The sequence below is a fragment of the Saccopteryx bilineata genome, chromosome 3 (genome assembly GCF_036850765.1).
Source record: "Saccopteryx bilineata isolate mSacBil1 chromosome 3, mSacBil1_pri_phased_curated, whole genome shotgun sequence".
NCBI classification, from domain to species: Eukaryota; Metazoa; Chordata; class Mammalia; order Chiroptera; family Emballonuridae; genus Saccopteryx; species Saccopteryx bilineata.
The window spans coordinates 234,321,562-234,346,447 of NC_089492.1; the positions used below are offsets into that span (position 1 = coordinate 234,321,562).

The window sequence follows — 24,886 nt, forward strand, 5'->3', positions numbered from 1 at the left end:
ATCTTGCTACATTTTTGGACATATCAATGTATTTCTTTAAATGTCCTCCCTTGATTGGCAAAGAATGTATGGTTGATGTTTTCTGAATTCAGAAAACATAAAAAGTCTGAGGTATAGTTGATAAAGCGACCTGGAATGCTGAGGTTGTGGGTTCAAAACCCTCTGGGCTACTGGTCAAGGCACATAAGAGAAGCAACTACATAAGCTGATGCTTCCCTCTCCTCTCTGTAAAATCAATACATAAAAATCTTAAAAAAAAAAAAAAAGCCTGAGGTAATGCAGAATGAAAAGATGAGTATTTACTTTTTATCCACACCTGATACCTTTGAGGGGCACTGACCTTCTGCAAGAGACCAAAAGAGCCTTCAAAATGAGTCTAGACGCACACAACACAACCTGTGAACTACTCGGCCAGCCACTTGTTACTAGCGGTGGGGAGTCTGCATTGTGGTGGTGGCAGCTGAACCGGCTGCTAGCGGGGCCACCGCCAGCCTCCCCGAGCCCAGGTGCACGGCCGCGGGGGCGACCCCGCGCGGGGTGGCGGTGCAGCCTGGCGTTCCGGTGTCCCCGAGTGGCTCCCCCTCGGTTTGCTCGCCCTGTCGCCCCGCACCCCGGGTTGCTGCTGCTACCGTTCCTCCCGGCCCTCTCCAAGCCTCCCCCAGGCCTCCCCCCGCACCGCCCGAGCCTCTGACTCCGCGTTACACAATGCGGGAGCAAAGTCCCAGGGGTGTGAACCCGGCGTTCCTGCCCCTGGGCGGGGACGGGCGGCGGCCGTGCGGGGAGCCGAGGCGGAGAGGGCGCAGCCATTCCAGTCCGTCAGCCGAGGCCCCGCGAGTCCCCACGAGTCCCCGCAGCTGCTCCCGCAAGACTCCTGCGCCGCTTGGCCCCGCCGCCAGCCCGCCCGCCGCTCCCCTCCCAGGCCGCCGCCGCCGCCGCCGCCGCCATGGCGGAAGTTCATAGACGTCAGCATGCCCGGGTTAAAGGAGAAACCCCAGCGAAATCCTCCACACACAGACATGAGGAGGAGCTGGGGATGGCGTCGGCCGAAACGCTGACCGTGTTCCTGAAGCTGCTGGCCGCTGGCTTTTACGGCGTGAGCTCCTTCCTCATCGTGGTGGTCAACAAGAGCGTGCTCACCAACTATAGGTAGGGCCGCGGCGGCGGCGACCGAGGCCCCGAGCGGAGCGGGCGGCGGCGGCGGCAGCGCGGGGCGCCGGCTCCCTGAACTTTGGCTGCCAAAGTTCAAGCTGAACAAAGTTGCCGGTTTTCGGGAAGGGCGGGCGGCCGGCCTGCGGGGTGGGTCCCGCTCCCGCGCGCGCTCGGGCCGCGTTGGGAAAGCGCCTGCCTGCCGTGCACGGGCTGCAGCGCCCTGGAACCCCTGCCCACGCGAGCGTGGAGCGGAGTTGCTTCGTGACTTGTTGGTCCCCGTGCGTGCCTGGCCGGGGGCAGAGCGAGGGCTGTCCTCCCTCCGCCGCTGGGCCAGGGGCCGGGGCTTCAGGGTGCCCCGAATTCGCTGACAGCCTCCCATTTAAAATGAGCCCAGTGCTGTCACTGGAACCCCAAGACAGAAGTATTTCTGCTTTAAAGGTGTGAAACCGTTGAAGAGACCGATGTCTTTATTTCCTTCAAAAACAAACCCAAAAAATCCGTTGCAAGCAGCGGACGAAATTGTGGAAACGGGCAAGATGAGGCAAGTGGCCGCCCGAGGCTACAGAATCAGCGGTGTTGTCTGACCACCCTCGCGTTTTTCTCACACGGGTCACCACTTGGATTAAGGGCTGACGTTGGTGTGCTTTTGTATCAGGTTGCCGATATGCACATTGAAATCACAGGAGCTAAGTTTGTTTTTCTCTGACCCTGTTTATATTTTTCTCTCTACCGTTCTTGTAGATTTCCTTCCTCGCTCTGTGTTGGACTTGGCCAGGTCAGTTGGAATCTTCAGCATTACGTGGTTTATGTCGTTTGAACATCTGAGTGTGTCTTTATATATAGAACAGTGATTCTGTGTTCTCTGTTTACAGATGGTGGCTACAGTGGCAGTTCTCTGGGTGGGAAAGACCCTCAGAGTAGTCAAGTTTCCTGACCTTGACAGTAATGTACCTCGAAAGGTAAATAAATAAATAAAGTAATACTTTATTTTCTGAAAAGAATTCATTGTATATTTTTATAAGAGCCTTGCATATTTAAAAATTGCTGCCTTGATGTCACCCAATCCAAAGTGGATATAGTGAAGGTAAAGAATAAATGTTGTAATATGTATTTTTCTTAAAAGTTCTACAATATCTTTAAAATTAAGGTGAAAGGGCCCCAGAAATAAAATGTTTTGTTTTAATTAATGAATACTTTTGGGGGAAGTACTACAGTTTTGCATTTTCTATATTTGTCTATTCTAGCCAGTGTGTTCTTCATTCATTATTCTTCAGGTTTATTTTCTTATTCTTCTCTGCATTTGCTTGATTCCATGTGAAGATAAAATGTATTTCCTTTTTCTGCTGACATTAGAGCTGTGGGCTAATACATTATCATATTTTAAAGTAAATGAAGTGTATGTCCCAAATGTTTGATCATATTCATCTTTGTTTCTTTCCCCCAACTCCATGCTTCCTTCTCTCTTTCTGCCATAGTAGTGCTGTTTATGCAGGAATAATGTTTGGGCACTATTTGGGGGCCAAAATTGTTTATGAGAACTAATCTTATGTTTCAAAAGAAAAGAATTTAATCATATAAACAAAAACTGTTTCTGTTTGAAAGGCCCTATTTTAGCTATCTTTATTATTGAGTTTTGTTATCCCTTTTTAAATTTTCTAGACGTTTCCACTACCTCTACTATATTTTGGGAACCAAATCACGGGACTGTTCAGCACAAAGAAACTGAAGTATGGATAACTTTATTTTACTAGTGAGGTTAATATAATGTATTCTTAAAGTTGTATTTGAATGTCAAATAATTAACACATTGTTATTGATTTTTGAAGTAAATGGAAGGACCAGAAAGCTTCTGATACTAAATAATGAAGATTACACTAAAGGTTTTTAATTTAGTTTAAATTCTTTAAAGAAAAAGAGAATTTTTATGTATTTTGGGGTTTTTCTCAGTTTGATGAGTCTTAAAATATTATAAATACTGTGATAGGAGATTTTCATTTTTTTCCAGATATATAGTAGTGAAGGATATAGGCTAGGCTTTTGGGATTTATATTCTTAATATAATTAATTAATATTATATTTTTTGGCAAATTCACAAGCAGCATTAGAGGGTGGGTATGAGAACTATTGTAGTTTTTCTTTTAACGTGAGGTAGTTAAAATAACATCAGATGGAACCCTGAATTAAATAAGATTAATATTTTACTCATGGGTATATGTAAAGCCAGTAGCCACGGCCACCATCAAAGCTGCCTGGCCCATGTAGGTTTAGGTTAACATTTAATTTGGACAGATTGTGAAGAAACAGTGGAGCCAAAACCTGGTGGTCTATTTTCCTTTATTCTAGACTCACACTCCGCAAGCGAGTAAAAACACAGCGGGAAGACACTTCCCTATCCATTCAGGGCTCCCAAAGCCACTGACTCATCCGAGTTTTCCTAGAATCAAAGGCCCTCACCAGTCTTATTCACCTCTGTTCCCCATCTCCTTTTCCTGCACAAACTGGCTTCTCCTTCACCATTCCGCCATTTTAGCTGCCTCCTCCATGTGGCCTCCCTGCCCTGCCTCCATGGGCTCTTCCTCTCTACAAGAACCTGGTCACTCTCTCAAAATGGCCTCCTAGCTCCACCTTTTAAAACCTTTTGGCGTGAAAGCCCCTCCCCCAACACACATTAGCATAACCAAGCCCCTTCCCAAGCAAGAAGGACAATGAGCTGTATCACTTGAGAGCATCACCACGTGCGTGAGAGCAGCAGCCATCTTTAACAGAGTGAGCAAAAAAAAACTTATCTGCCTGACAGTATATAACTGTAGAGGTAGCATATTCACTTGTATTTATTTATTTATCTATTTTAGAGAGAGAGAGAGAGAGAGATAGGAAGAGAAAGAGATGAGAAGCAACAACTCATAGTTGCATCATTTTAGTTGTTCATTGATTGCTTCTCATACGTATCTTGACTGAGGGCTCAAGCTGAGCTAGTGACCCCTTGCTCAAGCCAGTGATCTTGGGCTCACATCAGCAACCTTGGCTCAAGCCAGCGATCATAGAACATGTCAGTGATCCCATGTTGCAGCTGGCAACCCTGTGCTCAAGCTAGTGGCCTTGGGGTTTCTAACCTGGGATCTCAGCATCCCAGGTATGTGCTCTAGCCTCTGTGCAACCACTGGTCAGGCAGTATATTTGCTTTTAGAAAGAAGTGATAACTCTCTACTCCATGACAACACTGTCTTATTATCCTCTAATCTCCCAATTTTAGCTTCTCCTCTTAAGGAATATAGTACGTATTAGGTGTGATATTAAAATCATACACACAAGGAGACCATTTAACAGAAACCCTTGGCTTCACCATTTCCACATGAGCTAACCCTCTGGCACACTTATTGGATGATTGTAAAACAGAATGGGGAGAGCTCTGAGAATCAAAATGTTTTTCATTTCATCTTTTCTTGAGACTCAAGAAACTTGACAGAATGACAATGACGATATCTGGAGAGGGTTCCATGAAAGGCAGATTTATCATGGGTGGGACATTCTTTTCCATCTCATTACCTACTTGGAAGGAAATGCAGACCTGCTGCAAAAACTGCTTAACAGAGTTTGCTCTTTCATTTGTTGTCATTCAGCCATTCATTCATTAACACCCTGTCTTTGCTGTGCAGCTAATCATAAGGTACTTTGCAGTGTGATGAATATATTTAGAAATAACTATATTACAAGAGGCTATACATTTGATCAGTGCAGGCAAAGTACTCTGGGAATTTAAAGGAAGACAAAATTACTTCCACAGAAGGACAATTAAGGAATGTCTCATGGAGTAAGATTATTGTAGAGGCCAGTAAAGAAAGGAGAAAGAGGTCTTTTTCTCTTAAATACTAACATGGTTACTCTTCAGGGTGTATGTATACGTTGTAAGTAAAATTTTAAAAGTGGCTGTTAGTAGTCTTTGATAATAATAGATGTGTGAGCTCTACCATTTTAGAGTTAGTTTGGTGTTTCTCACTTCTAGTAGTTTTGGAAAAACAACTCTTTCAGGCTTTCAAATAAGAATTATTTCTATAGAGAAATAAGTGCTTAATTCAATCATGGCTAAATCATACAATTTTCATAATGGAAGGAAAAGAATTAGCATTATTTTAAAATACTAATTTGGAGAATCTTTTAAAACAGTTAAATAAATTGTTAAACCTTATTTTACGTAATTATCTTTTTTTGTTTGTTTTGCAGCTTGCCAATGTTTACAGTTTTGAGAAGGTTCTCCATCCTGTTTACAATGTTTGCTGAAGGAGTTTTACTCAAGTGAGCTAAATTTATATTTAGTCTTTAACAAACTTTAATCACTTTGAAAAGGTACCCAGTATAATAATTATTTAATAAAAATATTAAAATTGTCTTGCTTCTACTTTATCTTTTGGAAAGTTCAAGCAACTTTATCCCTTTGCTATCGGAATTGATTGTATACGGGAGTAGTAGTGGGGAAGATTATGAATTGGAATTAGAAACCCGTTTAAACAAGAGATATACTTTTAAGAATTCTTGTGTCTACTGCTGCCACTGGGTGAAGCCAGGTCAGAAACATCAGTCTAGGTTTTAAATAATGGTTCTGTCTTGGCTACCTTTACTACAATGTGTGTGACCTTTTTCTATTAAAAGAAATTTCGATTTGCTGAAATTCAGACTCAATAATAACAAATAATAAAGAAAAAAAGTGAGTGTACTTATTTATGTAACAAAGTAAGTTTTTGCATCATCAAAGGAGTCTTTTAAGTATCCAGTTCCTTAGAAACATTTGAAATATGACCATAGCTGCTTTCAAAGAAAAAAATCTCATTTTTGCCTGTTACTCATTTATAAAATAAATCTTTGTGAATAAAGCCACATGTATATATTTAAATTTTTTTTTTTTTTTGTAGGAAGACTTTTTCTTGGAGTATTAAGATGACTGTATTCGCAATGATTATTGGAGCCTTTGTAGCTGCCAGGTAAGACATGGGCCTACATAAACCTATGAGCACTTTAGAAATTACCAATAATTATTGATAATGATTAATTACCAATAAAGATATTTTTATAGGCTAAATAAGAATCATATCTCTTTCTTCCTTTCTATTTTATTTTATTTTTTTTATTAAATTTAATGCAGTGACATTGATAAATCAGGGTACATATGTTGAGAGAAAATATCTCTAGATTATTTTGACATTTGATTGTGCTGTATACCCCTCCCGCAAAGTTAAATTGTCTTCTGTCACCTTCTGTCTGGTTTTCTTTGTGCCCCTCCCCTCCCCTACCCCCTCTCTCCTTCTTCACCCCATCCCCGCTCCCCCAACCCCCCCCTGCCCCTGTTGCCATCACATTCTTGTTCATGTCTCTGAGTCTCATTTTTATGTCCCTTCTATGTATGGATTCATCTTAGTTTTTTTTCTGATTTACTTATTTCACTCCGTATAATGTTGTCAAGGTCCATCCGTGTTATTGTAAATGATCCGATGTCATCATTTCTTATGGCTGAGTAGTACTCCATAGTATATATGTACCAAAGCTTTTTAATCCACTCGTCCTCTGACGGACACTTGGGCTGTTTCCAGATCTTCGCTATTGTGAACAATGCTGCCACAAACATGCGGGTGCATTTCTCCTTGTCGAGCCGTTCTATGGTGTCCTTGGGGTATATTCCTAAAAGTAGGATAGCTGGGTCAAAAGGCAGTTCGATTTTCAGTTTTTTGAGGAATCTCCATACTGTTTTCCACAATGGCTGCACCAGTCTGCATTCCCACCAGCAGTGCAGGAGGGTTCCCTTTTCTCCACATCCTCGCCAGCACTTATTCTGTGTTGTTTTGTTGATAAGTGCCATTCTGACTGGTGTGAGGTGATATCTCATTGTGGTTTTAATTTGCATTTCTCTAATGATTAATGATGTTGAGCATTTCTTTATATGCCTATTGGCCATCTGTATGTCCTCTTTGGAGAAGTGTCTATTCATCTCTTTTGCCCATTTTTGGATTGGGTTGTTTGTCTTCCTGGTGTTGAGTTTTACAAGTTCTTTATAAATTTTGGTTATTAACCCCTTATCAGACGTATTGTCAAATATGTTCTCCCATTGTGTAGTTTGTCTTTTTATTCTGTTCTTGTTGTCTTTAGCTGTGCAAAAGCTTTTTAGTTTGATATAGTCCCATTTGTTTATCCTGTCTTTTATTTCACTTCCCTGTGGAGATAAATCAGCAAATATATTGCTGCGAGAGATGTCCGGGAGCTTACTGCCTATGTTTTCTTCTAAGATGCTTATGGTTTCACGGCCTACATTCAAGTCTTTTATTCATTTTGAGTTTATTTTTGTGAGTGGTGTAAGCTGGTGATCTAGTTTCATTTTTTTGCAGGTAGCTGTCCAGTTTTCCCAACACCATTTGTTGAAGAGGCTGTCTTTACTCCATTGTATTTCCTTACCTCCTTTGTCAAATATCAGTTGTCCATAGAACTGTGGGTTTATTTCTGGGTTCTCTGTTCTGTTCCATTGATCTATATGCCTGTTCTTATGTCAGTACCAGGCTGTTTTGAGTACAATGGCCTTGTAGTATAACTTGATATCAGGAAGTGTGATACCTCCCACTTTATTCTTCTTTTTTAAGATTGCTGAGGCTATTCGTGTCCTCTTTTGGTTCCATATAAATTTTTGGAATATGTGTTCTATATCTTTGAAGTATATCATTGGTATTTTAATTGCTATTGCATTGAATTTATAGATTGCTTTGGGTAATATAGACATTTTAATGATGTTTATTCTTCCTAACCATGAGCACGGTATATGCTTCCACTTGTTTGTATCTTCCTTGATTTCTTTTATCAATGCTTTGTAATTTTCCAAGTACAAGTCTTTAGTCTCCTTGGTTAAGTTTACTCCTAGGTACTTTATTTTTTTGGTTGTAATTGTGAAGGGGATTGTTTCCTTAATTTCTCTTTCTGACTGTTCATTGTTGGTGTATAAAAATGCTTCTGATTTCTGAGTATTGAGTTTATATCCTGCCACTTTGCTGAATTTATTTATCAGGTCCAGTAGTTTTCTGACTGAGACTTTAGGGTTTTCTATATACAATAGCATATCATCTGCAAATAATGATAGTTTTACTTTTTCTTTTTCAACTTGAATGCCTTTTTTTTCTTCTTCTTGTCTGATTGCTGTGGCTAGGACTTCCAGGACTATGTTAAATAAGAGTGGTGAAAGGGGGCACCCCTGCCTTGTTCCTGATCTTAAGGGTATTGCTTTTAATTTTTTCCCATTGAGTATGATGTTGGCTGTGGGTTTCTCATAGATGGCTTTTATCATGTTGAGGTATGTTCCCTGTATTCCCACTTTGGTGAGAGTTTTGATCATGAATGGGTGCTGGATTTTATCAAATGCTTTTTCTGCATCTATTGAAATTATCATATGGTTTTTCTCCTTCTTTTTGTTTATGTGATGAATCACATTGATTGATTTACGAATATTGTACCAGCCTTGCCTCCCCAGAATAAATCCCACTTGATCATGGTGTATGATTTTTTCCATATATTGTTGGATCCGGTTTGCTAATATTCTGTTGAGGATTTTAGCATCTATATTCATCAGAGATATTGGCCTATAATTTTCTTTCTTTGTGTTGTCTTTGCCTGGTTTTGGAATCAGAATTATGCTCGCCTCATAAAAGGAGCTTGGAAGTCTTCCTTCCTCTTGAATTTTTTGAAATAGTTTGAGAAGGATAGGAGTTAATTCTTCTTTAAATATTTGGTAGAATTCCGTTGTGAAGCCGTCGGGCCTCAGACTTTTCTTTGTTGGGAGTTTTTTGATAACCGTTTCAATCTCATTTGTTGTAATCGGTCTGTTTAGGTTTTCTGATTCTTCCAGATTGATTTTTGGAAGATTGTATGTTTCAAGGAATTTGTCCATTTCATCTAGGTTGTCTAGTTTTTTGGCATACAGTTCTTCATAGTATTTTCTTACGATATTTTGTATTTCTGTTGTGTCAGTTGTTATTTCTCCTCTCTCATTTCTAATTTTATTTATTTGAGTCCTCTCTCTCTTTTTCTTGGTGAGTCTACTTAAAGGTTCATCAATCTTGTTTACCTTTTCAAAGAACCAGCTCCTAGTTTCATTGATCCTCTGTATTGTTTCTTTAGCCTCTATGTCATTTATTTCTGCTCTGATCTTTATTATTTCCTTCCTTGTACTACATTTGGGCTTTACTTGCTGTTCTTTTTCTAATTCTTTTAGATGCAGGGTTAAGTTGTTTATTTGAGCTTTTTCTAGCTTCTGAAAGTGTGCCTGTAGTGCTATGAACTTCCCTCTCAGCACTGCTTTCGCTGTGTCCCATAAATTTTGAGTTGTTGTATGCTCATTGTCATTCGTTTCTAGGAATTTTTAAATTTCTTCTTTGATTTCATTCTTAATCTATTCATTATTTAACACCCTGCTATTTAGTTTCCATGTGTTTGAGAATTTTTGAGCTTTTCTGCTGTGATTCATTTCTAGTTTCATGCCGTTGTGATCGGAGAAAGTGCTTGATATGATTTCAGTCTTCTTAAATTTGTTGAGAGCACTTTTGTGCCCTAACATGTGGTCTATCCTAGAGAATGTACCATGAGCACTTGAAAAGAATGTATATTCTGCTGCTTTAGGGTGAAAGGTTCTGAAGATATCTATTAAATCGAGTTGATCTAGTGTTTCCAATAAGTCTGCTGTTTCTTTGTTAATTTTCTTTCTTGAGGATCTATCTAGTGATGTTAGTGGGGTATTGAAATCCCCTACTATTATAGTATTGCTGTTGATCTCGCCCTTTAAATCCATCAAAGTCTGTTTTATATATTTGGGTGCTCCTATATTAGGTGCATAGATATTTATAATAGTTATATCTTCCTGTTGGATTACTCCCTTTATCATTATGTAGTGGCCTTCTTTATCTCTTACTATATCCTTTGTTTTAAAGTCCAATTTGTCTGATATAAGTATTGGTACCCCAGCTTTTTTTTCATTTCCGTTTGCATGAAACGTTTTTTTCCATCCTTTTACCTTCAATCTATGTGTGTCTTTTGTTCTAAGGTGTGTCTCTTGTAGACAACATATGTATGGGTCCTGTTTTCTTATCCACGCAGCTACCCTATGTCTTTTGATTGGATCATTTAATCCATTTACATTTAAGGTTATTATTGATATGTAGTTGTTTATTGCCATTTTCTTCTTTAAAGGTGTATTCCTTTTTTTTTTTTTCTGTATTCTTTTCCCACTTTATCTGTTTACACCAGGCCCCTTAATATTTCCTGCAGCATTGGTTTGGTTGTAATGAATTCCTTGAGTTGTTTTTTGTCTGGGAAGCTTTTTATTTCTCCTTCGATTTTAAATGATAGCCTTGCTGGATAAAGTAGTCTTGGTTGTAGGTTCTTGTTCTGCATTACTTTGAATATTTCTTGCCATTCCCTTCTGGCCTCAAGTGTTTCTGTTGAGAATCAGATGTCATCCTTATAGGGGCTCCTTTGTAGGTGCTAACTTTTTTTTCTCTTGCAGCTTTTAATATTTTCTCTTTATCGCTTAGCTTTGGTATTTTAATTATGATGTGTCTTGGTGTAGGTTTCTTTGAGTTTCTCTTTAATGGAGTCCTCTGTGCTTCTTGGATTTGTGAGAGTTTCTCTTGCATTAATTTAGGGAAGTTTTCAGCTATGATATGATTGAACAAAGTCTCTATCCCTTTTTCTTTTTCTTCTTTTTCAGGATCCCCTGTGATGCGGATGTTATTTCTCTTCATGTTGTCACAGAGCTCTCTAAGAGTTTCCTCTGACTTTTTGAGTCTTTTTTCTCTTTTCTTCTCTGCTTTTATGCCTTCATTCCAGTTGTCCTCTAACTCGCTGATTCGATCCTCTGCTCTATCTATCCTGTTTTTAATTCCTTCCATTGTGGTCTTTATTTCTGATATTGTATTTGTCATCTCCAACTGATTCTTTTTTATACTTGCTATTTCTTTATTTAGGTTTTCAAACTCCCCTCCATTGTTGTTCTAAGATCCCTAAGCATCCTTACAATCATTATTTTGAACTCCGCATCTCGAAGTTTGATTATTTCCATATCACTCAGTTCATCTCTCGAAGGTGTCTCTTGTGGTTTCATTTGGATTGCACTCCTTTGTCTTCTCATCTTCTTTTGTTTTGTTTGTTTTATTTGTAGAGTTGGTTGAGTCTAGGCTTGGTGCTGTCTGCCTCCAGTTTTCAGTTGTGTTATTTCTAGGTCTTCTTGGGTTGGTATCAGCTATTATTTGTCCCTTTCTATTTTTTTTAAGCAAGAGTGGGGGGGGAGAGAAAGAGACAGGAAGGGAGAGAGATGATAAGCAACGATTTGTAGTTGCATCACTTTAGTTGTGCACTGATCACTTCTCATACATGCCTTGACTGGGGTGTTCCAGATGAGGCTCTGACCTCTGGGCTCAAGATGGCAACCCTGCACTCAAGCTGGTAAGACTATGCTCGAGCTGGATGAGCCCGCACTCAAGCCAGTGACCTTGGTGTTTTGAACTTGGGACCTCAGCATCCCAGGTCAATGCTCTATCCACTGTGCCATCACCAGATAGGCAAGAATTATATCTTTGAAAAGTATCCAAAAGTTAAATCTTTTTGGGGTTGTTAAGATCAAGTCTGGCAAAAGCAGATTCTTGGGATTCTTAAATGTTAAATTCATATAATTTAGGATTAAAATACTATCTTCTGATTGAGCACATACCTTGTGCTACACAGTGTTTGAAATTTTATAAATATTGGTTATGTATTCACAAGTCTGAAAGGTATGGATATAATTTTTCTATTTTATAGTTGAAGAAACCAAAACCTAAATCCAGTAACTTGTTCAAGGCTACACTGCTAGCAAAGAGCAGAGCTGGCTAGATTTGAATCTGTGTCTGACTCCAGAGCGAATAGACTCTGAACAGGCAAATGATAATGAATTATTTGCTTTGTGGAATAATAAGTAATAGAACTGCTTTATTTGGCCTCATTTAAGATATTTCACAAATGCCATAACTTAGATGGTCTATTAAATTATTAAAGCTTTTCTCATTGTTTTTAAGTTTTAGTTTTCAAGTAGATGAAGAAACTATATGTCCAAAGACTCAGGAAATTAAAATGATGGCTAGGAGCTTTCTATAACATATTACTTAGCCCAGGGCATGAATGAATATATGGGCTTGCTAATACCACAAATTTTGCCTGACATATATTTTTCATGTGGGAGTTACAGTGTACTTCTTGGATTGGCTCATTTACCTTTATCATACACCTGTGGTATAAATGGGGGGTAGGGAGGGGAATATATATCAAATTCTATTCTACTCTGAATCTCCAAATGAAATTTTATTGTTAAAAAGGGGAGGGACAATAAAACAATTGGTTACTAGAATCTTAATAGCTGGCTGCTTTTCCCTCTAGATATTGCCTCCTTGGAGAAAAATTCCACATGAAAATCCTGCCTCTTTTTTTTACCCTGAGCTGCCCTGCTGGTCTCTGAAGCATTTTTTTGAGGCTGGTGGGATCCAAAATTGAACCAAACAATAGGGGTTCCTCAGGGCTAACTCTGGCCTGCAAAGTTCCTGAGGAGGCTTGTTATCTGGATCATCCTTGTCTAATTAGAACCTTTACTTGGGAAAGAGATTGGGAGGAAGGGAGTCTGAAGGGGGGGGTTATCAGATTGCTTGAAAGAGGGTGTGTGCATTAGGCTAGTTCTGCCTGACATTGCAGTGGCATAGAGCTCCTCAGTAGTCTTGTTCCATGTAGTAGTAGTTTAGATGCAGATATGTAGCATCTTTGCATAATGTAGGACTACTGTTTAGCTATGGTGCTCAAATACGAAGGCATACTGTTTTATTTATTCTGCTTAATAAATTCTTATCTTGCCTGACCTGTGGTGGCGCAGTGGATAAAGCGTTGACCTGGAATGCTGAGTTTGCCGGTTCAAAACAAAACCCTGGGCTTGCCCGGTCAAGGCACATATGGGAGTTGATGCTTCCTGCTTCTCTCCCCTTCTCTCTCCTCTTCTCTCTCTCTCACACACACTCTCTCTGCTCTTGAAAATAAATAAATAAAAACTCAAAAATAAATTCTTATCTCTGTTAAATACTGGAAAACTTCAGTTTCTCTAATGCCACTAGTTATTACCACATAAGTGCATTAAGCAATCCTTTCAGTGTTTGAGTTCCTCCTGTGTGTTTTTGGACACTGTTGTAGCTTGATCTCAGTTAGAACTAATCATGATCCACAATCCACACTCCAGAAATTCCACCTAGTGGCCCAACCACCTGTGCAAGATAGTCCTACGTTGTGCATGAACCTTTGGACAATGACATGTTAACAACTCATCCATTTGTTTTCCTTACCTTGAAATTGAGCTCTGATGTCATCTGCCTGCTTCAGATGTATTATAATAGTGAATTTGGTTTTTTGTGTTGTTATCTGACTTTGAATTCAGAACAGTTTATTGCTAATGAACTTAAGTGTTAGTGGGTCTCATTCCTGAAGACTCTGTTGAATATAAAATTGCAATTTGTAACTAAAAATCAAGAAATACTAGTCATTGATAAAATGCCTAGTAGTCATATACCTGGACAAGATATGTTCTTGCAAATACTGTATTCAGATCTATTTAAAATTAAATGCATGTTCTTTAAATGTAAGTTGTTATTTAAGTGTTGTTTATGTTTTGCAGCTCTGACTTGGCATTTGATCTGGAAGGATATGTTTTTATTTTGATAAATGATGTCCTGACAGCAGCAAATGGTGCATACGTAAAACAAAAATTAGATTCAAAGGTAGGTAGCAATCTAAAGTTTCTTTAAGAGATATTGACCAATGTTGGGAATGATAAAGTCAGTTCATCAGGGAAAAAGTGGGGAATAAAGAAAAATACTTAGGGGATGGGAAACAAATGGGATCTCTGAGGGTAGAGAAAAGTGTCATAAATGTTCATGGCTTATCTAGAGGACTTGTTGAGGGACCTGGACAAGAAATATCTGGAATCCTTTCAGCAGATTTGAAAAGTGTTGTTGGAAGATGCTACAGAAGAATGGACTTTGTGTATTTGACCTAAAAATAATGGGAAACTTGAGTGATGGACTTTGTGTATTTGACGTACAAATAATGGGAAACTTGAGTGAACATTAGGATCTGTCTCTCTCAGGGGCAACACTGAGTTCCCTGGCCTAGATCTCATTCACGTGAACATACCTAGCTCCTTTCTCTTAACTTGCAGCATGTGCACAAAGGCTTTAAAGATATTTGTTGTTAGTTTGTTTACTATATAGTTTGAATATAGACACTCTGAATTTTATTTTTAGATCAAGTCAGATCATTAGAAGACTGAGTATTTGAGCTACATCGCTTTACTGCATTATGGTATATGATTCCATTATGATAAGAAGCTATATGGAACTGAGCTTTGCATATCATAGGGTTGTTATTGAAGGAGTTGTCCTTTCTTTCACAGTATATCCTATATGAGGACCCACATGAGATATTTATAATAGATGTCATCATAGTTTTTCCTGAGTAGCCAGGGTATTTTATCTCATTGTAACTGACCATGGCTTTATCTTATTTCCCTATCCATGTTTTCTCTTTAGTCAGATGATTTTATCTGCTTAATTTGTAGTCTTCTCTTTATATGTACAGTGTTTCTGAAATTATTTCAGCTCCTTTTTTGGAGTTCAGATTTTAAATACCAGTGCCCTACCTACCCTATAGTAGGATATATACTCAACCCTATAGTGTTGAGTTTGTATTGGGGCTTTGCCTTCTCCAGAAAGAACCATAAAACATGTGGCCATCCCAATAGCTCTCTTTTTCAGAGAATGTTTATTTTTAAATTTCTTGAAGAACTGGGAAGAGTGTATATCTGTTTCCAACAAATTTTCTTTTTATTTTTTTATTTTTTTTATTTTTTTATTTATTTATTTTTTCCAACAAATTTTCTTTAAACATACCTTTTCTGTCTGTTCTCCATGTACTTGCCTTGACAAATCCATGTGATGAGTGCTTTTTTGTGTGTGTGGCAGAGACAAAGAAAGTCAGAGAGAGGGACAGATAGGGACAGACAGATAGGAAGGGAGAGAGATGAGAAATATCAGTTCTTCACTGTGGCTCCTTAGTTGTTCATTGATTGATTTCTTGTATGTGCCTTAACGGGAAGGGAGCTACAGCAGACCGAGTGACCACTTGCTCGAGCCAGTGACCTTAGGCTCAAGCTGGTTAGCCTTGCTCAAACCAGATGAGCCCACGCTCAAGCTGACGACCTTGTGGTCTCGAACCTGGGTCCTCTGCATCCCAGTCTGACACTCTATCCACTGCGCCACCGCCTGGTCAGGCTATGATGAGTGCATTTTAATGGAAGCTACTATTTAAAATTTTTATCTTTTTGAAATAGCTCAAGAAAAGGGGGTAGTTAGAGATTTAGTTTTTGCTTTATTTCCTTCAGCCTATTTGCTATTCTGGAAAATAGGTACATGGGAATAATAACATTTCATTTGTCCAGCAGCTTAGCTGTCTATAACAGTACTAATAGAGTTTTTCTGTGAGGATGAAAATTGTCTATATTTCTGCTGTGTATTAACTAGCCACATGTGGCTTTCTGGCATTTAATAAGCGGCTGGTACAAGTGAAGAACTGAATGAGTAGTTTAGTGTACAGGGGTCCTCGAGTTACGACACAATTCCTATGACAGTGATGTAACCTGAATTTTGGTGTAAGTCAAAACACTCTAGCCTAAGCCACTTACATATTCTAACACAGTTTTAAAATCATAGTCTAGAACATAAAACACAACTAAGCCACAGAAAAAGGAAAAGGACATAAATATACTGTACTGTACTGTAGTAACAAAAAATGAGTGTTAAAAAATTCCTGTGGTTGGCTTGCGCACTGGAAGGGGCATTGCAATGTGGGAGAGAGTGACCTATTGGGAGGAGGAAGCTGGAGAGGCAGGAGAACCTGCAGAAGGTGCTGGAGATACTGGGTCAGGTGAATCAGGATTGCCTAAGGAACAGGCAGGAAATGATGGAGATGATTCTACCTGTACTACAGGTGTTTCATCTCGAGAAGCAGCTGACGTAGAGGGTACAGGATCTGTTGCAGACCTCTCTACCTTCTTGAAGAGTTAGTTGTTCCAGGCTAGTCTGGAAGGTTGATGACTTTTTCTAACCAAACTAGTTTGCCCATGTAGTCCATAAGTACGACACTAATGGCATGAGCCGAAACACGTCTCAATTTTTTTAAAGTTTTTTTAGGAGTGTTGTAAACTTGTAACATCGTATGTCAAGACTGTCAAAACCCGAGGATCCCCTGTAATTATAATTAAATTGAAATAGTCTAGAGTATAATCCTAGTACCTAAAAAAAAGCAAAAAGGGCCCTGGCCAGTTGGCTAAGTGGTAGAGCATCGGCCCGGTGTGCAGGAGTCCTGGGTTCAATTCCCAGCCAGGGCACACAAGAGAAATGCCCATCTGCTTCTCCACCCCTCCCCTCTCCTTCCTGTCTCTCTCTTCCCCTCCCGCAGCCAAGGCTCCATTGGAGCAAAGGTGGCCCAGGTGCTGAGGATGGCTCCATGGCCTCTGCCTCAGGAGCTAGTATGGCTCTGGATGCAACAGAGCATCGCCCCCTGGTGGGCGTGCCGGGTGGATCCCGGTCGAGCACATGTGGGAGTCTGTCTGACTGCCTCCCCGTTTCCAACTTCAGAAAAATACAACCCCCCCCCCAAAAAAAAGCAAAAAGGATTTCTGAGTATTTTATTCCCAGGAAAACCCTTTAGTTTCTTACTCAGAAATGACGTGACTTATTTGTATGAGACCTTTAAGCATATTGATCTGATTTTCATAATTCAAGAATTAGGAGCAACAAACTATATAGAAGATGGAATTCTATTTAGAGGCAGAGAGAGGCCTACCAGCAGTATAAAACGTCAGCTAACAACAAGAGAAATAAACAGGAAAACTATAAAATTTAGATGGAATTACTCAGAAGTGATTTAGGGGCTATTAAGTGGCATTAAGGGAAACACTGTATAAGAACACAATACAAATAATGCATGTTTACGATGATGTCCTAAATAAAAGTTTAGTTGATGTACTCTCTAAGAAGGCAGGGAAAAAGATACTCAAAACAGTTAAAATGTGACAAGAAAAACAACATTTTGGCACTTAAGTTTTTGGCGTTTGTCACTTGTCTGGATGGGTGTGTGTGTGTGTTGTGTGGTGTATAGGCATTCTCTTTAAGAGATGAGTAATGCTCATGTCTCTGGCTGACTGGGTACCTGTTGTATAAGGTTGTTTTGTCCTATGGCTTTTTAAATTGAATTTATTGGGGTTTCATTGGTTAATACAATTATGTAGGTTTCAGTCTACAGTTCTATAATATTGTACTGTGTGTTCACCCCAAGTCAGGTCTCCTTCTATCACCATTTATCCCTGCTTTGTTCTCTTCTATATTCCCCAACACCTTTTCCCTCTTGTAGCCCTGTTGTCTGTGTCTGAGTTTTTATTTTTCTTTGCTTAACCTGTTCCTGTGGCTTTTTTCTTGTTTCCTTAGAAATGAGATGTACCTTTTCATGGATGCTTGTGGTAGCCATAAACAATCAGTTTTTTGGTTTACCCGAGAGGCAATATAGTCACCCTGAGAAGCTTTTATTTATTTGATTAGTTAGTTTTTCAAATACAAGCAGAAGTTTATTTGGAAAGTCACAGAGGTAGAAAAAGTGAACCACGCAAAGACTGAGCCAGCTGGGCTGCGTGGGCTCAGGAAACAAGTTACAGAGGCAAAAGAAGGGCCCTTGGAGGTTAGGAGAGAGAACGCAAGGACATATGCGCCTGAGGGCTGGGGTGGGGGGGGGCTTGGGTGTGCTAGAGAGCAAGAGAAAAAGAGAGAAAGACCAACACTGAGAAGCCTTTAATAAATCAGGAGTTTTATTACCTATAATTTCAGGACTGCTTGTAATAATGGTCCTTTGAGCATGAGTCATGTGGCATAAAACTTAGTGTGACATTTCAGACATGAATGCAGCTATTGAATTTAACTTTAAAGAAATCATACAACTAATACATATTTATAATAGAAGGAGTAGAAAACAGATAAGCAAGAGGAAAAATATAAAACTTCCTTAAATCCATCATCAAGCACTATTTTGATAGATCTCCTTTAGTGTTTGTCAGACTTAACTAGGTGTAAAATTTTAAAAGAGCAGTGATACGTACTGTTATAACCTATATTTTTCATCTGGTACTGTTTTATGAACACCTTTCAATATTATTAAACATTTTTAATGGCTGCATACTATTTCATTGTATGATTGTATTGTGGTCTAATCAACTAGTTTTCTACTGTTGGATATTTGTTTCGAGTTTTTCAAAGCTTCTTTTGAGAAGGTAGTTTGTCTTTTTACATAATTCTGTGATCTTTCAATCTCAGAAGTTAGGTAAATATCATGTTCTTATCCTCGCTTCTCCTTCATCCCTGTCTCCCCTGCGCCCCCAAACTCTGGCCTACTTTTTCAGGTGACCCTGCTTCCTGATGAATAATGCCCCAGCAGTGTGTGAGTCAAACATAGGCCCAGAGTTCTCATAGGGTCTCTGTGTTTTGAAGATATATGTGATCCTTCATTGCTCCCCAGTTGCTAAGGTTACAACTAGTCATACTATGTTTTGGGAATTTTAGATGTAGTAATCCTTATTTTTAATATACTACGCATGTCCATTTTCAGAAATGCTTCACTTGGAAATTGTCTGTGTTGATGTAGGTGTGAGTCTCTGTGTCTGGATTTGTCTGTCCATCTCTCTTAAATAGCACTCTTGTTCTGAAAATCCCAGGGCCCTGACCGGTGGGCTCAGTGGATAGAGTGTCAGCCCAGAGTATGGACATCCCAGGTTCGATTCCCAGTCAGGGCACACAGCAGAAGGGACCATCCTCTCTCCTCCTACCTCTCCCCCTTCTCTCTTCTCCTCCTGTAGCCAGTGGCTCGATTGGTTTGAGCCCCAGACCTGGGTGCTAAAAATAGCTTGTTTTGTTCAAGCATTGTCCCTAGAAAGGGATTGCCAGTGGATCCCGGTCAGGGTGCATGCTGGAATCTATCTCACTATTTCCCCTCCTCTCATTTAAAAAGAAAAGAAAAAAGAAAAGAAAAGCCCAAGACTAGATGACTTGATACAATTCTGGAAAGGAGGGGCTTTAGGAATGTATTTCTATAGAGATGTATTTGTTCAAAATGAACAGTTGATGTCATTTTTATTTCTGTGATCTTAAACACTCAAGGAATTTATTTTGGATAAATTAAAAACCTTACAACTGTTTTTGTTTTTCTTTTGAAAGCTTAGGCTATTTCTTTGTTTGAAAACTTCTGACCTGCCTAGTTTTCTGGGTACACTGTGGGGTGGTATGTGTGTGAGTGTGTATAATGGAGGTTATACTTTGCATAGGGTGTTGTATATCTCTTTGCTAACACCAAATGAAACACTTAATTATTTACTCTCCTAGGAGCTGGGGAAATATGGTCTGCTCTATTACAATGCACTGTTCATGATTCTGCCCACCCTGGCCATTGCATATTTTACAGGAGATGCACAAAAGGTAGGACTTTCTGCCTATGGTTTAATGGCTTATGTTTTTTAATTGTGTTGTTATTTATAACCAAGATAAACTGAGGAGTTGTTAAGTAATATGCTTATTAAGTGACCAAAAACTGAGGGTCACTCAGTTTTAGTTTGCTAATGTCACGCTAACCTTTTTTTCTTGGCGTAAGTATTGGATAGTACTAATGTGGCTCAAAATAGCTCTGGCTGTCAACAGAAAAATAGTGTTTCTTATGGGTCAGAAGGATAGAGGAAGGGGATTTTACATTCCTACTAAACTACAAAATAGGAATAGTAGCAAACTATCCATGGAAAACAAAAAATCTTGAAATACGTAGTGGAATTCCTTAAGCTTAAACAAAATTCTAGGCATCTCTAGAAGCTCTCTGTTTTGATGTAAAATTTGTCATCCTTTTTTTTTTTGAAGTTTTTATTTTTATTTTTTTTTCAGAGACAGAGAGAGAGTCAGAGAGAGGGATAGATAAGGACAGACAGACAGGACAGACAATCAATGAACAACTAAGGTGTCGCATCAATCATTAATTTTTTTTTTTTTTTTTTTTGTATTCTTCTGAAGCTGGAAACGGGGAGAGACAGACAGACTCCCGCATGTGCCTGAACGGGATCCACCCGGCACGCCCACCAGGGGCAACGCTCTGCCCACCAGGGGGCGGTGCTCTGCCCCTCCGGGGCGTCGCTTTGTTGCGACCAGAGCCACTCTAGCACCTGGGGCAGAGGCCAAGGAGCCATCCACAGCGCCTGGGCCATCTTTGCTCCAATGGAGCCTCGGCTGCGGGAGGGGAAAAGAGAGACAGAGAGGAAGGAGAGGAGGAGGGGTGGAGAAGCAGATGGGCGCTTCTCCTGTGTGCCCTGGCCGGGAATTGAACCCGGGACCTCTGCACGCCAGGCCGACGCTCTACCACTGAGCCAATGCCAGGGCCTCAATCATCAATTTTTCGTTGTGACACCTTAACCGTTCATTGATTGCTTTCTCATATGTGCCTTAACCGTGGGCCTCCGGCAGACCGACTAACCTCTTGCTCAAGTCAGTGACCTTGGGTCCAAGCTGGTGAGCTTTTCGCTCATACCAGATAAGCCCACGCTCAAGCTGGACCTCGGGGTCTCGAACCTGGGTCCTCCATATCCCAGTCCGACGCTGTATCCACTGCGCCACTGCCTGGTCAGGCAAAAAAAAAAAATTGTCATCCTGGCTTAAATCCCCAGCTGTTTTTTCCCCCCAGGAGATATTTAACATTAGCTGGTGATTTAACCATATAAATAACAAGTAATATAATAGTTGACTCATTTTCTGTGAATGTTTACCTAAATAAATCCAGAATAGAGTAACAAAATAAATCCGGACAAGAATTTTTCTCTAAACAAGCCCATCTTCATAGTCAAAAAAATTGATAACATCTTGTTAGAATTCACAACATTTTGCAAAGTACGTAAGTGGAAATCTAGAATTCTGCTAAGGTTTTCTGTACCAGGATCCCTCCTAATGATTCCCTAGCCAGTAGTTTTTTACAATAAATGTGTTGGTTGTTTAATAGCAGTGACAATTCCCACAGATCAGTGAGAGCTGAAATAAAGAAAAGGTTTTTGAAAGTAATTACACTTAAAAAATTATTCTGAAATAAAAGGTAGACTACTGCCTGCTTATAAAGCTATTTTTATATTTTTTTTCATCAAGAACATTCTTAAAAAAAGAAAACTGGCATAGACATCTTGCACATGTGTGACCTGGCTGCCAGCAATCCTATAAATGACACCAGAGAAGAAAATGGAGCTAATGTTCTGACTAATAAAGAGTGTTGAGTATTTTGTGACTGTGAAAAAAATGGGAAGAAAAACCAGCATTTATTGAGTCCTTATTATGTGCTTGTCACTTTACTTATGTGATACAATGTCCTCCTAACAGCTTTAGGAAGTTTGAATTATCTCCATTTTGCCAATGTGAAAATGAAGACTCAGAGAGACTGAGTAACTAGCTCAGTGTCACATTTTTTGTGGGTCAGAGTCAGGATTTAAACCCAAGCTTAATTCCAAATGCCACGGTCCCTCCACAATGTTCTGCCTTCCTCTAGCAGCCTGGCAGATGCAACCCTCAATCTTCAGCTTTGGGGCAAGAATGTAATGTAAAATAACCAGGCCCCTCTTGGCAACACAGACAATTCCAAATCTTGGGGCCAACCTGTGCATGAGAAAGTTGGAAGGATTAATGTGGCCAGGTTATTCTACAGACTTGGCAAAGATGGAATTTTCATTAACTTAAAACTTGGACTAGTAGCTACTTGAAAGGAGAAGCTTCTTTCTAGAGTGATTATCATTTAACTGGAAGTTATATGCATAACTCACGCATATTTCATAGTTCAGTATCACATTTAATTTGAAATGCTTCAGTATAATTAAGAATGTTAGCTCATTGTGGAAAAATTACTTTGCCACCTATATTAAAATATAGTTTAAATTTTCTTTTATTCTTTTTTAAGCACAAGAGTGGAATTTGAGTAATGTTTCATTCCCCTAAAGAAAATGCCAGGCAAAAGTCAAGAAAGGTTTATTTTAGAAGAATAATGTTTTTAAGAATGACAGAGTTCATCTAAGTACTTCCAAGTTGTGATGATAAGCTAATTATGGAAGCAGAACTCATTGTTTTATAATCAGATCCCATCTGTATTTTGGGTCTGACATGCTTGTTAATTCTCATTATTAAAGCAATGTGGTTCTTATAACACATTTATTGGGGTATAGGTGGACACACTAGCTGGCAGTCCTACAGTCTTGTGATCTTTTTGTTAACACCTCTCCTTAACCTGTTTTCCCTCTAATTTCTCAAATACTTAAGTGTTTTTGTGTCTCACAGTGTTAGGTTCAGGTGATAAGAAAAAACATGAATTATGTGGTATTCTTGTCTTTTTTTTTTGTATTCTTGTCTTTGAAGACTGACTCTTTAGTCACCTTGTGGAACAGACCTATCTTCTTCATCAGAGCAATAAACTATTACAGGTTTTGTGGGAGAAGTGTTTTCAGTGCATTGTGGGGTATACAATGGAAGAATTTCAAGTCTGTCTACTTTTTGGGGATGGAATGCCTCATGGAGTTTTGCCTACACACAAAATTAAAATATAAGTGATACGAATAATCAGTGTTGTTTTAGTAGGTGATGAGTTGAATTTGAAACTTATAAAGCGAGAATTCTAAGTTTGATTCTGTTCCTGAATTTCTGAGACAAGTCATTACAATTTCATTTTAAGTTCAATTCAGATTCGTATTTCTGAGTATCTTCTTTGTGCTATTAGGACTGTATAAGAAATTAACATACACAAGGAAGACATTTTTTATGGCTACAGAGGTGTTGTAATATCTAGCACCAAAGTGCATGCCCATCAGTCAGTACTATAAGTTTTCAGATTAGGAAGAAATTTATGTGGGTTGAATACCAAGATTGGCTGTTTAAAGGAGATAGGGCTTGGTTTTCTTATCTACCAAAAGCAACAATTAATGCTAACCTTTTAGGGGTTGTTGTTGAGATATAACTTAGAAAGGTGGTTGAATGGTTTGCTTTTATTAACCAGCAAAGAAACTAGGTGGAAAACATAGACAGCATAATATGTCTTAGAGGCTCATAGTATTCACAAACATAGACAGCGTAATATGTATAAGAGGCTCATAGTATTGACAAGTGGGTGCAATTTATTTCTTCTACTGGAAAATTCAGCTTCACAGTAGTCAGTGGGCTGTTAGAAGTCTGGCAGAAAGAGTTCACATTATAGAGTGTGATATGGGGCAGGATTTCTGTTAAGTTTTCTAGTAAGTCGGGTTGCTTTTCAGTGTGTATCTTTTAGACTTGTGTTTTTTCTCCAAAATATGTATACCTGTAAGTGGAAAGACATTCATTGATGTGCATATATATTTCAAAGAGTAGGTATTTTTTTATGTGACGGTTTATATTTAAGTAAAGCTGTTTCTATATTAACAATTTGGGCCTACTTCTGGCCTTTAGTAATAATTTACCTATAAAGGTGTGATGCTTTGTACCTGACAAGATGCTCCCAATAAATTATTTTCCCTTATCCTCGTATATCTGTGAGGTAGGTTCTTATCTGATTTATAGGTTAAAGACATGCTTAAGATTTCACAGTGGCAGAGCTTAGAACTAAAACCTGTCTGTCTGACTCCAAACGAACCCCTTGCTGTTTGCCTGCCCTTATCTGTGCTCCCTCCCTGACTTAGTGTTTTCCCCCATTTGGGACTTTATTACAGAATAAGCTACTGAATGTGAGAAACACCTCAGAGTAGTATTAGAAGTGGAGTCTCTGCAGCTTGGCCTTGTTGTTTATAAATAATTATATTTCTTTTATTCACCAAATATTTATTGAGTACTTATTATATGTCAGGGGTTGCTCTTTTTTTTTTTTTTTTTAGTGAATGGAGGGGGGGACAGACAGGGACAGACAGGAAGGGAGAGAGATGAGAAGCATCAACACATAGTTGGGGTACTTTAGTTGTTCATTGATTGCTTTCTCATATATGCCTTGACCAGGGCGGGGGGGGGGGAGTGGGAGGACTCCAGCTTAGTCAGTAACCCCTTGTGCAAGCCAGCGACCTTGGGCTTCAAGCCAGAGACCTTGGCTCAAGCCAGCGACCATGGGATCATGTTTATGATCCCATGCTGAAGCCAGCAACCCCATGCTCAAGCTGATGATGTCGAGTTTTGAATCTGGGTCCTCAGTGTCCCAGTTTGACACTCTATTCACTGTGCCACCGCCTGGTCAGGCTCAGTTTGTTTGTTTTTTAAAGGACATGTTGCTGTTTTAAAGGAACTTACATTCCAGTGCAGTGAGAAAGACTAAGCATAATTGTATAAAGAGCTGTGAAGAGAAATAAAATGAGGAGAGTGATTGGAGTCCTGTTTTGGATAAGAGTTTGGGAATGCATCTCCATATGTTTCATTTGAGCAGACACACAATAGGATGGAGAGACCAATTTTTGTGGCTCTTTGGAAGGAATAATCTAAATCAAGGGAAGAGCAGGTTCTAAGTGCTGAGGTGGGAATGCTTAGCTTTTCACACGACATTTTCTGAATAAGTAAACATCAGGAAAAGTCAAGGTGGGCCTTGAAAGGTGGAG

The 24,886-nt window shown here is 39.4% G+C and overlaps 1 protein-coding gene across 3 annotated transcripts in view; it reads left to right on the top strand.

The window, feature by feature from the left end:
• The first annotated feature begins 765 nt into the window (after window positions 1–765).
• Window positions 766–24,886, top strand: part of SLC35D1 (solute carrier family 35 member D1) — a 90,774-nt gene continuing 66,653 nt past the window's right edge. For 2 of the 3 annotated variants that reach the window (XM_066268937.1, XM_066268938.1), the window contains exons 1-8: window positions 766–1,146; window positions 1,891–1,924; window positions 2,022–2,108; window positions 2,809–2,876; window positions 5,371–5,442; window positions 6,057–6,125; window positions 13,853–13,955; window positions 19,659–19,751. In XM_066268937.1, coding sequence (XP_066125034.1) covers window positions 944–1,146; window positions 1,891–1,924; window positions 2,022–2,108; window positions 2,809–2,876; window positions 5,371–5,442; window positions 6,057–6,125; window positions 13,853–13,955; window positions 19,659–19,751 — 729 coding nt within the window. In that variant the 5' untranslated portion in view covers window positions 766–943. The remainder of the gene's footprint in view (window positions 1,147–1,890; window positions 1,925–2,021; window positions 2,109–2,808; window positions 2,877–5,370; window positions 5,443–6,056; window positions 6,126–13,852; window positions 13,956–19,658; window positions 19,752–24,886) is intronic. The other variant, XR_010730440.1, reaches the window with a different exon arrangement.